At 40.4% G+C, this 14,000-nt stretch overlaps 1 protein-coding gene across 1 annotated transcript in view; it reads left to right on the forward strand.

Moving 5' to 3' along the window:
* Hspa4 (heat shock protein family A (Hsp70) member 4) overlaps nucleotides 1-14,000 on the forward strand; it is a 50,068-nt gene that overhangs the window by 23,358 nt on the left and 12,710 nt on the right. Inside the window, exons 5-10 of the mRNA XM_041664477.1 lie at nucleotides 985-1,084; nucleotides 1,387-1,520; nucleotides 4,706-4,950; nucleotides 10,689-10,765; nucleotides 12,970-13,121; nucleotides 13,828-13,934. Of these exons, the coding sequence (XP_041520411.1) occupies nucleotides 985-1,084; nucleotides 1,387-1,520; nucleotides 4,706-4,950; nucleotides 10,689-10,765; nucleotides 12,970-13,121; nucleotides 13,828-13,934 (815 nt within the window). The remainder of the gene's footprint in view (nucleotides 1-984; nucleotides 1,085-1,386; nucleotides 1,521-4,705; nucleotides 4,951-10,688; nucleotides 10,766-12,969; nucleotides 13,122-13,827; nucleotides 13,935-14,000) is intronic.

Consider the following 14,000-nt stretch of genomic DNA (forward strand, 5'->3'; position numbering starts at 1 on the left):
AATTACAGTTATGAAGTAGCAGTGAAAATAATCTTATGGTTGGGGGGTCCCCACAATATGAACTGTATTAAGGGGTCACATCACTAGGAAGGTTGAGAACCACTGGCTGGGTATGGATTACTCTGCATTCCATTGGTCTCCCAAACTTACCCCTTTTCTTTGTCTAACCCTTTACTTTGAGTAATGCTGAAATAATATTTATATGAAATAGTGTGATATCTAAATGACTTTTTTTTTCCATTTTGAGGGGTTAGGTTGTTTTAAAAGATGGTTTTCTAAGTCTTGCTAAAGTTCCTAAGACTGCCAGTTGGTGGTGGCACACACCTTTAATCCCAGCACTCAGAGGCAGAGGCAGGCGGATCTCTGTGAGTTTGAGGCCAGCCTGGTCTATAAGAGCTAGTTCCAGGACAGGCTCCAGAGCTACAGAGAAACCCTGTCTCGAAAAACAAAACAAAGTTCTTAAGACCTCATTGAGTTTGAGTGAGGGCGAATTCGGCAATGAACAGACACTGCAGTAAACAGAGGGAGAAGGGAATGGAGCAGCTTGTGGTGGGAATGAGGCACAGCTGCATGAGGTGTAAGAGCATGTGTGACACATTCTCCATCCTAAAAATGTTGCCTGGGTCTAGAATTAAGTTTGGTTCCACAAGTATCCTACCCAGCATGTACAGCATTCTGGACTTCAGGACAGCAGGTAGTCAGCACAAATTACATTGCTTGTATAAGTAATTTAGTACAGTCAGCTATTTTTAATTGGTTAAGAGGAAAATTCCATCAATTTATTTTTAAATTATCTTTTTGAGACAGGGTCTGTTTAGCTCAGGTTAACTTTGAACATGTTGGCGTCAGCCTCCTAAGTGCTAGGATCATATGTGTGCCCCTCCACAATTAGCACTAGGAAACCTATTTATTAATCTAGTTCCTGAATGCCAGGCAAGGACAGCTTTATACAGGCCTTTGTAAAGAGTATGCTTTCTATTGTAGGTTCCTTGTTTCTATACTGATGCAGAACGCCGGTCAGTGATGGATGCCACACAGATTGCTGGTCTAAATTGCCTGCGGTTAATGAATGAAACAACTGCAGGTAAGAGTGACTAATGAATGAAACAAGTGCAGTTAAGAGGGATTAATGAATAAAACAGCTGCAGATTACTTTTGTTAGTCTGCTCTTGGACTTGTTAAATATTGAAGCTGGGTAACATTGAATGCTGATACTCTACATGAATAAATTATTCAGTGCTCATAAAGAATTTGATTCTCCCAACACAATACACAGTGTAGCTGGTTTCGGAGATTTTAAAAAAACCTGTTTTTTAAAATGAATTAAATGAATTTTAGCATTTAGAAGATACTGTATTGAACTTAATTTTCCTCTCTTTTGTGTAGTTGCCCTTGCATATGGAATCTATAAACAAGATCTTCCTGCCTTAGAGGAGAAACCAAGAAATGTAGTTTTTGTAGACATGGGACATTCTGCCTATCAAGTTTCTGTATGTGCATTTAATAGAGGAAAACTGAAAGTAAGTATTTTTCCAGAGGGAAAATATGATTACAAACTTTTAAGTGACAAATTAGTTAGGGTTTTTTTTTTTTTTTTTTTTAAAAAACAACCAATGGAAGCTTGTTGTAAAGCCACCTGATCTGGAACTCAGAAATTATGGTGGGAGTGGAGGCTGTGGGTCGAAATAAATTGTACCCAGAGTTGTTATGGAGTAAATTACAGGACATGGACCTTGAGTGAGGTTCCTTGATGGAGGAGGGTCTAGGTGTTACTTTCATTGGTTAATAAAGAAACTGCCTTGACCCTGATAGGGCAGAAAGTTAGGTTGGCGGAGTAGACAGAACAGAACGCTGGGAGAAAGAAGCAGGTTGAGGCAGTCGCCATGATTCTCCCAGCCAACACAGACACAGGTTAAGATTTTTCCTGGTAAGCCACAACTCGTGGGGCTACACAGATTATTAAAAATGGGTTAATCGAGATGTGAGAATTAGCCAGTTAGAGGCTGGAACTAATGGGCCAGGCAGTGTTTAAAAGAATACAGTTTCTGTGTAATTATTTCAGGGCATAAGCTAGCCAGGCGGCCGGGAGCTGGGGCTGCAGGAACACAGCCCCCCCCCCCCCCCCCCTCCTCACAACAGTTCCTCAGTTCTAGTCCCGATTCTCCCACTTTTGTAAACAGTACATCCTGGTGGGCTTCAGCGAGTTTTCCTCAGCGCAGGGGTTGAAAGGATGTGTAAAGTGCTATTGAGATTTGGAGAGTTCTAGAAAGAGGAGGGACCAGAGTATGCTAGAGGGCACTAGACTAGAAGGACAGTGGGTTTCTGGAGTATTTAAACTAAAGCACTCTTATTCTGAGTTGTAGAGCTGTGGAGAGGTAAGGACTGCCACAGCACACATGTCTGCTTCCTTTTGGAGCTGCACCGTCAGTAGAAGACTAACTGTCCCTCTGGCCAGGTTTTTCTAATGCCTGTTTAGTTACTTGAGATGTGTTTTAAGGTTCCTGGTGCCAAGGTTTAAGTTTGCCCCCAATATTGTGGGCATAGTAGGAGGTACTAATGTGAAATATTGGTAGTTTTGAAGCATATTTTTGGGTTCTAATTCATTGTACTGTATTTTGAATAATAAACTTGGCTTCTGCTTTTCTTTTTTATCTATATTCTAGTTGTTTTAGATTACCAAACATTAATTGGGAAATGAATATTTACAAGGTTTATAGCCAAATTATGGGTCAGGTATAATTCTTAATGTTCACATACTATTTTAAGCTGGGTATGGTGGCTCATGACTGTAATCCTAGACCATGGGAAACAAAGGCTGGTGTATTACACTTGAGACCAGAAATTTGGGTCAAGGTCTCATTTTGGCTGAGGCTGGCCACAAACTCAGCAAGCATTCTGCCTTAGCCCAGAGTTCTGGGATTGCAGATGTGCAACTGTACCCCTGATTTTTATCTTAACTCGAGTTGAGAATTGAACCGAGGGCCTCAGGCTTGCTTAATTAAGCAAATATTCTACCGCTGAGCTACATCTTTCGCCTACGTTGCAGTGAAGAAAACAAAACTGAAATTGCTGTAGTCAAACCTATGTCCAATTTTTCAGTTAACTTAAGAAATTTTCTGGGAGCTGGAGAGATGGCTCAGAAGTTAAGAGCACTGCTACTCTTCCAGAGGTCCTGAGTTCAATTCCCAGTAACCTTATGGTGGCTCACAGACATCTGTAATGAGATCTGGTGCCCTCTTCTGGCATGTAGGAATACATGCAGGTAGAACACTATACATAGTAAATAAATGAATCTTAAAAAAAAAAAGAAAGAAAATTTCTTACTGCTATGTAGTGTTTATTAAAGAGATTATGTTTTAGCTGGGTGGTGGTGGTGAATGCTTTTAATGCCAGTACTTGGCAAGCAGAGGCAGGCGGATCTCTGCGTTTCAGGCCTTCCTGGTTGGTCTACAAAGCAAGTTCAGGACAGTCAGAAATGCACAGAGACTATCTTGAAAGACAAAACAAAAAACGTTATATTTTATAGGTTTAGTTCCTTCACAAAAATGTTGTCACTTAGCTTGTCATCTCTTACTGGATCTGCTTTGGGTTTAATATACTTAAGAATTCTGCTATACATTTGGAAAGCTGCCAGTGCAACTGTACCATACTTATTGTGACACATAGAAACATGGCTGTGCTCAAGATTTCTGCAGCTTTCTGATGGTGAACTGATTAGAGCTCCACTGTTTTGTCGGTAGCTTTTGGATCAGAAGTTGGAACTTATGTTTGACCTTGATTGTGAAACTCCTGTTGAGTCAAGTTGGGTGAAGTGGTGGAGATGTGCAGTTGTTTCTACCAGGGTAGAAGTTAGTGACCTGAAGATGGTCTCTCTCCTTCTGCAGCTTCCCCATAATGTGTAGAGAGTATTTTTTAAGAATATTTTATTTTTATGTGCATTGATGTTTTTTTCATGCTTGTTAGGGTCCCCTGAAGGAAACTGGAGTTACAGACAGGTGTGAGCTGCCATGTGCGTGCTTGAAATTGAACCCAGATCAACTAGTGCTCCTAGCTGTAGCTCCAGCCTCAGTAGTTATTTTTGTTCCTGCTGTATTTGAGGCTGATCTGGAGCTCCTACATAGGCTTGTGGCAGTCATCTTGTCTTCAGCCTCTGGAGGGCTCATTAGTGAAGTGAGCCGTACTCATTTCAAAATGTTTTCATGGTGTGTCTCTGTCTCTGTCTCTCTCTGTGTGTGTGCGCTCAGGGGCATATGTGCGCCTGCTTTTATTTATTTATTTATTTATTTATTTTCTCCCCTCAAAGAAAAAAAGTTATTTAGTACATTGTCAGGGCTGCTGGGTGGGCAGTGATAAAAGGGCTACCTGTTTCATAATATAATATTAACAAGGATTATGCACTAGATCCTTAATTTCAGCCTTGATAAACACACTTCTGGCCTTTTAAAAAATAGAGTATGGGGCTGGAGAGATGGCTCAGTGGTTAAGAGCATTGCCTGCTCTTCCAAAGGTCCTGAGTTCAATTCCCGGCAACCACATGGTGGCTCACAACCATCTGTAATGAGGTCTGGTGCCCTCTTCTGGCTTGCAGGCTTACACACAGACAGAATATTGTATATATAATAAATAAATATTAAAAAAATAGAGTATGCATCATGATAAACTTTAAAATTGGTTAACTGTTGGATTATCTTTTTTTCCTCTGAAGGTTTTGGCGACAGCTTTTGACACAACACTGGGAGGCAGAAAATTTGATGAGGTGTTAGTAAATCACTTCTGTGAAGAATTTGGAAAGAAGTACAAGCTAGACATAAAATCTAAAGTTCGTGCTTTATTACGACTGTCTCAAGAGTGTGAGAAACTCAAGAAATTGATGAGTGCGAATGCTTCAGACCTCCCTTTGAGCATTGAATGTTTTATGAATGACATTGATGTATCCGGAACTATGAATAGGTAACCATATTACTTCTTCTCCCTCCCCTCCCTCACCCCCACTGACAGGGCTTCTCTCTGTAGCTTTTGGCCTGGGACTCGCTCTGTGGACCAGGATGGTTTTGAACTCACAAGATCTACCTGCCTCTGCCTCCCAAGTGTTGGGATTAAAAGGCTTAGGCCACCACCACCCTGTCTCCATATTAATTATTAATGTTAAGTGAATTTTGAGCTTCCTTTTTTTTTTTAATTGATTGAAATCATGCTAGTTAGTGTGTTAAAAATTGTAGGTCATCTGGGACCCAGTTTTTATGGAAAGGTTGGATCTGGTGGTTCTAGTAATGGTTTTGGTAACTCAAATGTTCCTGAAAATTACTAGTTAACAACTTAAGTACGTATTACGTACAAATTACTAGTTTTCATTAAACTACTGAATCATACTTTAATGCTTAAATAGGATAAATTCAGTTTAAGCACCAATTAAAATAGTTGGTTTGAGTGGTTTAGGATCACTTGAGGGCAGTAGTCCTTTTTATATAATACTGCAAGAATTCTGGGGAATTGACATGAAATGTTATTTCAGAAACATTCTGTTATTGTTGCTTGATTGTGTTGCTTGGATGAGGGAGTGAAATGTTCTTTTGGCTGTGAAATCCATTGGTAGAATTCAGGCAGGACTGATGGCTTGTTTGGGGAAGTGAGCCTTAGTGACCCTTAAAAAATTTGAGATGGTATTTATTGTTGACCAGTGTCCAAGGTTGTCCTTGCTTACCCTTTTCTCTTGCTTGGAAATTTCTGCATGTGGAGGCCTCTCCTCCACCCCCCCCCCCCCGCCCAGTGGTGAGTGAATGTTAGGGGAGAAGAGACTTAAGATTTGATGGTAGGCTGGTGTGTTCCAGATATTTGTTATAGTCAAATACTGATTATAAGAGTTAAGTCGATAGGTGTGTGTTTTTAGAATCTGATTTGACTTTATGCTATTTTTAAAATGTTAATTTTTATGTGCATTGGTGCTTTGCTTGCATATGTGTCTGTGGACCACATACATAAATTGGTTCCTGTAGAGCCCAGCCGAGTATATCGAATTCCTGGTAGTAGAATTTAAGACAGTGTGAACCACATTATGGGTGCTAGGAATTTAACTTGGGTCTTCTGAAAGAGTGGCCAGTGTTTTTAGCTGCTGGACCATCTATCTCTAGCCCTAAATGCTGCTTTGTTGTTAAAAAACAGATTGTTCTCCAAAACCACCATCCCCCCAAAAAACGTTTTTTAAAAAAGGAAATACAGGTTTTATTATCTACATGTAAGAACACAGACTGGCTTGAACTCTTTTTTTTTTTTTTTTTTTTTTTTTTAAAGATGGTTTCTCTGTGAAATAGTCCTGGCTGGCCTGGAACATGATCATACTGTAGACCAGTCTGGCCTTGAACTCACAGAGATCCGCCTGCCTCTGCTTCCCAGGTGCTGGGATTAAAAGTGTGTACCACCACCACCTGGCTCTTTCTGACTCTTATAGCTTTCAGTTTTTAGCCTTGAAAGTTGACTACCTATTTTTGAAATGAATGAGATTAGATTACTTTGAATGTGACAGTATATCCGCTGAAATGAGGGTGTGGCTCGGTTGGTAGAGTACTTGGTTAGCATTCCTGAAACCCTGGGTCCAGATACCAGCAACAGAAGTTCAAAGTCAGGCTAGAGAAATAACTCAACAAATAACGGTGACTGCTCTTAAGCCTTGTGACCTGAGTTCAATCCCCAGGATCCATGTGAAGGAAGGAGAGAACCTCCACTCCACAAGTGTGTCGCCATAAATATAAACACATCCAAACACACTCACTCACTAAAAGGCAATAAAAAGGTCAAGGTCATCCTTAGCTACCTAGTTTGAGGCCAGTTTTGTTTCCATAAGACATTGCTTTTCTGAACCTGTTATTTCCTTGAGACAGGCGGATTTGCTGCACAGGGTAGGGATGTGAAGGTGTTCCTTCATTTAGTCATATTTCTGGGTAGGTGTGATATGTTAGTGTTAAGACAGCCAGCTGCTTGAATGTGTACAATCAAATGAGGTTGAGACCAGCCATATAAGATCCTATCTGAAAAAAGAAGTTAATGTACACACCACACACGCAGCACTAAAGTGACTAGTTAGTGAAATTTAGCACACATGCAGTTTTGTGAAGCACCACTTGATGTAATGGAAACAGTCACTGTACGATAAAAGTCCCAGAGCCTGAAGCTGTGCATTGGGGGTGCACACCTTTAATCATACCGCTTGGGAGGCAGAGGCAGGTGGACCGCTGTGAGTTCAAGGCCTGTCTGGTCTACAGAGTGAGTTTCAGGACAGCTAGGCTTCACAGAGAAACTCTGTCTCACCTCCCTTTCCCCCCACCAAGAAAAAATTCCCAGGCTATGTAAGCAGTTCTTGGTTCCATTTCATATTACATCTGCGTTCTCTATATGTATCACAGCAGTGGGTTGTGTATGGCTGTGTGTGTTGCATGATAGGTCAGAGGTTCATTCCTGAGGAAGTGTGCGTCAGTGCATCGTTGTCTCTCCTGGCAAGTGTTGTATCCACCAGTTCATGTGCGTTCACATAATGTAACACTTATGTGGTGTGAGGAGCAAAGTCAGGATCTCTCTGACAGCCCTAGCTGTCCTGGAACTTGCTTTGTATACCAGGCTGGCCTCGAACTCAAAGTGATCTACCTTCTTCTGCCTCCCAAATGCTGGGGTTAAAGGCATGTGCCACTACTGCCTGGCTAAATTAAGCTTTCTTGAGTTCAGTGTTTTCCAGCTCCACTTTTCTTGGGGAATCTTGCCTGTCTGGGAGTACTCTGGGGCATTACTACTAGCTTGTTTTGCTCTTAAACACATAGTGGTTAGTTTTATTCATTCATTTCTAATTTGTTTTCCCTTTGTAGTGTTTTTTTTTTAAATTTTTTTGCTGCTGGTAGACTTCACATACAAACACTATTATATAATTTAAATGTGCAGTTCAGTGTTTTTATACATGTTCATAAGCTGTTCAGTCATGACCACTGTCTGATTAGTAGAATGTTTTTTGTCATTCTCCAAAAGAGAAAGAAACTCTGTCACAGTGGCATTCACTGTGAGTTCCTTCCAATACTGCCTTTGTGGACTTTCTTTTGTGCATTTTTAGTTGAAATAAGTATTTCCAGGGCTGGAGAGATGGCTCAGAGGTTAAGGGTTCCACTGTCCTGAGTTAAATTCCCGGTAACCACATGGTGCCTCACAACCATCCAGGATGAGATCTGGTGCCCTCTGCCAGCATGTAGGCATACATGCAGACTGAACACTGTATACATAATAAATCTTTAATTTTTTTTTTAAATCTTTAATTTTTAAAAATTATTTCTAGGCCTTTTTTTTTCAGTTTTTGTTCAAGATGCTTTTACTTTTGTGGAACAGTTGTCAGTTCTAGTGATGGTTGACTTGGAACTCACTGTAATGCAATCTGGTCTTCTCCCAAGTACTAGTATTACACCCTGGCCATTTCTTTGTGTGTGTTTTTAGACAGGGTTTCACTGTGTAGCTCTGACTAGACTTCTAGAACTGACTCTGTAGACCAGGCTGACCTTGAACTTGGAGAAATCTGCCTGCCTTTGCCTCCGGAGTATTGAGATTTAAAGCATGCACCACCACCACCTGGTGTGCTTTTTTATTATTTATTTTTATTTTAAGTTTTTTTTTGAGGCAGGTTATTGTGTATCTTAGGCTGACTGAGGATGACTTTGGTAGTTCACAACTTTATAACCTCAGTTCGAATGGATCCAACATCCTCTTCAGATTTGCGGTACATATACGTACATGCAGGCAAAATGCCTATACACATAAAATAAGTAAACCTAAAAAAAATCATAAGATGGAGATATAATAAATCATAGATGGCCCTGAGACATGCTAGACACTTTGAACGAACTGAGCATTACATGCTTCTGTTTTTACAAAATGTCTAGAATAGGCAAATCTATAAGGGTAGAGAGTATACTCACTATTTTCTTGGGCATATGTAAGATTGGAATGATAATAGAGCAATGAGAAATTTGTATTTTCTCGGTGTTTCAAGACAGGGTTTCTCTGTGTAACGGTCCTGGAACTTGCCTCAAACTCAAAGAGATCCACCTGCCTCTGCCTCCCAAGTGCTGGGATTAAAGGTGTGCACCACTACTGCCCAGCAAATTTGTTTTCTTGAGATGGTTCTTATTGTAGCACAAGTTGACCCCAGATTTGCTATGTACACTAAAATAATTGATTGCAGTTTCATTTAGAGATGTAATTACAGGTATGTTCCACTTCACCTGGTTTATGGGGTACTAAGGAGCATAATGTATGCATATGTATGCATGTCACAGTACAATAGTGGAGGTCAGGAGGAAACTTGTAGAATCAGTTCTGTCCATCCACCTTGATGTAGGTTCTGGGCATCACAGTCAGGTTCCTGGACTTTCATGTGAAGTACATACCTGGTTTTTTGTTTTGTTTTTTAACTTATTTTGGTGTTTTGTTTGTTTGCTTTTATTTTTTTATTTAATTATTTATTGATAGAGAGATATCCTTACTCTATAGCCCACACTGACCTAAATGGCAGTTGTCTTGATGTAGTTTCTTTCCCAAGTGCTGGGATTAGAGGTGAGCCACCACGTCCAATTTAGTATAGAGTTTTTAAGTTAATAAACAGCTGTCACCACAGTTCAGTTTTATAGTAAAGTTGTGAGAAATGGGGAGGAACCCAGCATGGTGCTGACTGAAAGAGCCATCCAGAGAATGCTCTGTTTCTCTCTGAAGCCAAGTGTGTGACATAATGGAAAAGGCAGAGTTGCGGATGCCTGGAGCCTGGCATGGTGGGATATACTTGTAATCTCAGCCCTTGGGTCTAGACAGAAAGATTGCTGTGACCTTGAGCACAGTCTGGCTTGCAAAATTGAAACTGTTTAAAAAGCAAAGCAAACAAGCAAACCAAAACTCAAAATTAAGTTTTTAAAAAAAATCAAAGATAACCAAAAACTAACCAAGCAAATAAATGATGTTGTTGCCAAGGATTCTGAAGGACAAGAAGGGATGGGGTCAGAGCAACTTGCCCTGTTGTCAGATCTTATAGATAGCTGACAAACTCCTGTATGTCATTCCTCATTAATTTGAACACATGAAACTTGTGTAGAGGGTGCTGATAGAGGTACTGCTGGGCGGGATGTGTATATATGGATGTTCTCTTTTTCTCTAATTTTAACTGATCTCATAAAGAATAATTTTATGTATGTTAGTCATCTCTTTTCTTACCCAAGCTGACACTGAAGTGTTTTTTTTCCCCTCTATTTGGCTCACCTGTGTCTAGTATTTCATATGGATGAAGTAATGTATGTCCTTGGTTTGGCTTCTGTCTAGCACAGCATTTTCAGGTCTAGCTTGTTGTATCATGCTTCAGTTCCTTTTTGTTCCTGAGTACCATTGAAAGGCATTTAATTGTTTTTGATTTCTGGGTTTTATAAATCGTGTTGCCGCTTTATGAACTTATATTTTAGTTCTACCTATGAGTGTTCCTAGTGTGGAATTGCAGTCATGTGGCATTGCTGTTTAGCATTTCAAGCAAAAAGCCAAACTTGTGGTGTTTGTTCTTTTTACATTGCCCAGGGCTGCAGTTTCCACATTCTTGCCAGTGCTTGTGATTACCTGATTTTTGATGATAGCTTTCTGTTCTGCCCAAAATTGGAATGTGATTTAACCTATTGTTTCTTTAATAGAGGCAAATTTCTGGAGATGTGTGATGATCTCTTAGCAAGAGTGGAGCCTCCACTTCGTAGTGTCTTGGAACAATCCAGTAAGTATTTTTGCCATTGAATTGTATATCCCAGACTGGGAATGTATTGTGTGTTAACATTTTCTCCTCTCTGTCAAGTATTTGTTGCATGAACGTTGTCAATTCTGACAATAAGCTTTATCTGTTCCTTTTGAATGTTTCTTCTCCCTAAAGCCTTTGAAGAATACAATATTTTCTCTAAAAATCCTATTTTTGTCTCAAACACAAATGTATACATGAATCTTTCTTAAAAGGTTTTGGCAGTGCTTGTGTGGTAGTCTTATAAACTTCCTGTCAGTGAGTCCTTGGTTAGCTCAATATGGTTCTGAGATATGACTCAGATAGTAAAGGGCTTGCTGCTCAACCATGAGGGCATGTTTGGCTCCCCAGGACCCACATACAACCCAGGAACAGCTGCACACACTTCTAACCTCCCTCACTGGGAAGGTAAAATACTCATGAATTGAGTTTGAGGGTCAGTAGAAGATACTCAAAAATGAGGCTAGAGAGATGGCTCAGAGGTTATAGTACTGTCTGCTCTCCCAGAGGACCCACATTCGAGTCCTAACATCCACATGATTCCTTCTTCTGACCTTTGTTGGCATGTGCATGGTTCACAGACTGGCATCCTTCTCGGACACATACAGAAAAAACACCTGTGCACATAATAAAATAGTTCAGGAAAACAAAGCTTGGAAAAAGTAAAGGATGGAGGTGGGGAGGTAGTGCATGTGGGGGGCAGAAGGGTCAGGACTTTAAGGTCATCACATTTAAGGCCAGCCAGGGCTAGAGACCCTGTCTCAAAATAATCTCCACACTCAGGAGGCAGAGGCAGGTGGTTCTCTGTGAGTTCCAGGATAGTCAATAGCCTTGGGGGGGGCAGATTAATAATTATATAAAAATAAAGTGGAGAGTGAGGACACACTTGTTGACACACTTGAGCAACAGAAGACGACCTACCTGCAAATCATGTGTGTTTCTCTGTAGCCCTGCCTGTCCGGGAACTCACTCTGTAGACCAGGCTGGTCACAAACACATGTATGTTTTATAAGATGCTTTGTTTGTTTCAGACCTTAAAACATTTCACTTAGAATATATTATTAATTAAAACTGTTTTGGGTACACCGTTTATACCTTTTTGCTAGTCACGAATTCTGTTGATGTTAGTTCAGCATTGGTTTGGGTGTTTTCTTTTTGAGATAGGGTTCTCTATGTAACAGTCCTGGCTGTCCTAGAACTTGCTTTGTAGACCAGGCTGGCCTCAAGCTCACAGAGATCAGATCTGCCTGCCTCTCCCTTCCAAGTGCTGTGATTAAATGTGTGCGCCACCCCTGCCTGACTTTTGCCTTGGGTCTTAAATCAGCGGTGATGACTGGTGTTTTTATTTTGAACTTTGGGAGTGTCACACCCCTCTGCTCCCCAGTTTTCTTTCCGAGGTGGAGGCGGAGGAGCACTGCATAGGCTGGAGACTCAAGCCAGTCTCTTTTCCTTAACCTCCAGCTAGAAGTACAAGCACATACGTAATGTCCTTGCTGCAACCTGTTTCTTTTTAAAATGGATGGAGATCAGAGCACAACTATGTAGAGTTGAAGTTCTCTTTCCACATTTGCATGGACTCGGGAGACTGAACTCTCTCAGTTCAGGCTTTCTCAGCGTTTGCCTCAACCCACTGAACCATCTCACCAGCCCTCAAACCAGTTTCTTTAAATGTTTTTCTCAAGAAATAGTGGTTGTTAGATAAAATGACTGAAATCAAGCAGCATGAGGTATTTTTGAGCAGTAGAGGAGCCTTGCCATGACCTCTTTCAACTTCTGATCCTTGGGAGACTATAACTGGGTTCTATTTGGGACTGTGCCTTGTTCTCTGGACTGAGCACTGGAAGTGATTAGATGCGTCTAAAAGCCTCTCTCCTTCATGACAGGTCATGCATGATTAGTATTTTGAGGCCCACATATGACTAATGCTGGAATGTTGGGTCTTTGTGTGTGATGTTCTGTTAGGGCATGTAGGACCGATACAGGACAAACTAGTGTGCTTGCGTGCCTTCTAGACTCCACTGTTGTACTGCTCCTGTGAGTGTGTGCATGTGTAATTTGGGTTGGGTGTGTGAGGGAGCAGAGTTTAATATGTCTGTTGATTGGTTCTAAAAAACTTGCTACTTTTTCTTCATTTTAAAGTACTGATTTAAAGATTATTTTATTAATGTTTCATTGTTGTGGCTTAGAGTTAAGAAAAGAAGATATTTATGCAGTAGAGATAGTTGGTGGTGCCACACGAATCCCTGCTGTGAAAGAGAAGATCAGCAAATTTTTTGGTAAAGAACTTAGTACAACATTAAATGCAGATGAGGCTGTCACTCGAGGCTGTGCACTGCAGGTGAGTTGCTTTTGTTCGTAGGTCATAATAAGCAAATATCTGTCTACCTGTTAACCTGAGGGCAATCTCAAGGTGTAAGATTCTGAAAGCTTTGTTTAAAATGAGTAGCTGATAGACATAACAATTACTGGTCATGAAGATACATACATAAACCGTGCTGTGGTGTTGTATGCTTTTAATCCCAGTATTTGGGAGGCATAGGCAGTGGATCTCTTAAGTTCAAGGCTAGCCCGATCTACATAGTGAGTCTAGGACAGTTAGGGCTATGTGTAGAAACACTGCCTAAGGAAAATAACCAAAAAAGTTGGGGGATACCAATGATAACAATAATGATAGCGAGATTAACTCTAAGCTAGAGCTGCTGGAATTTGTTGAATTGTCTGGTGATTTGTGAAGTAGTATGCTTCAAGTTCATGGGAACTGGTAAAGCAAAACTAGGCTGCACAGTAAATTTGACAGCAGTTTGTAGAACTGTTCAATACCATTACATACTACTGAAAATAGTAAATCTATCTACAAGAGCTAGTTCCAGGACAGGCTCCAAAACCACAGAGAAACCCTGTCTCGAAAAACCAAAAAAAAAAAAAAAGTAAAAAAAGTAAAAAAAGTAAATCTGTGATTGCTTCCTGAATTTATTGTTTATAGTTCTAGTAATACCAGTTTATGTCTATATTTATCAATAGAATTTTTAAAATTATCATTCTAGTGTGCAATCTTATCACCTGCTTTCAAAGTGAGAGAATTTTCTATCACTGATGTGGTGGCGTATCCAATATCTTTGAGATGGAATTCTCCAGCTGAAGAAGGGTCAAGGTAATACATTAGCAGTCCCACTTATGCATACTCATCTGGGTAATGTCTTTCCTTACACACGTGTAT

The sequence above is a fragment of the Microtus oregoni genome, unplaced genomic scaffold, assembly GCF_018167655.1.
Source record: "Microtus oregoni isolate MIOR12 unplaced genomic scaffold, Mior012 000015F_ref0000493, whole genome shotgun sequence".
Lineage (NCBI taxonomy): Eukaryota > Metazoa > Chordata > Mammalia > Rodentia > Cricetidae > Microtus > Microtus oregoni.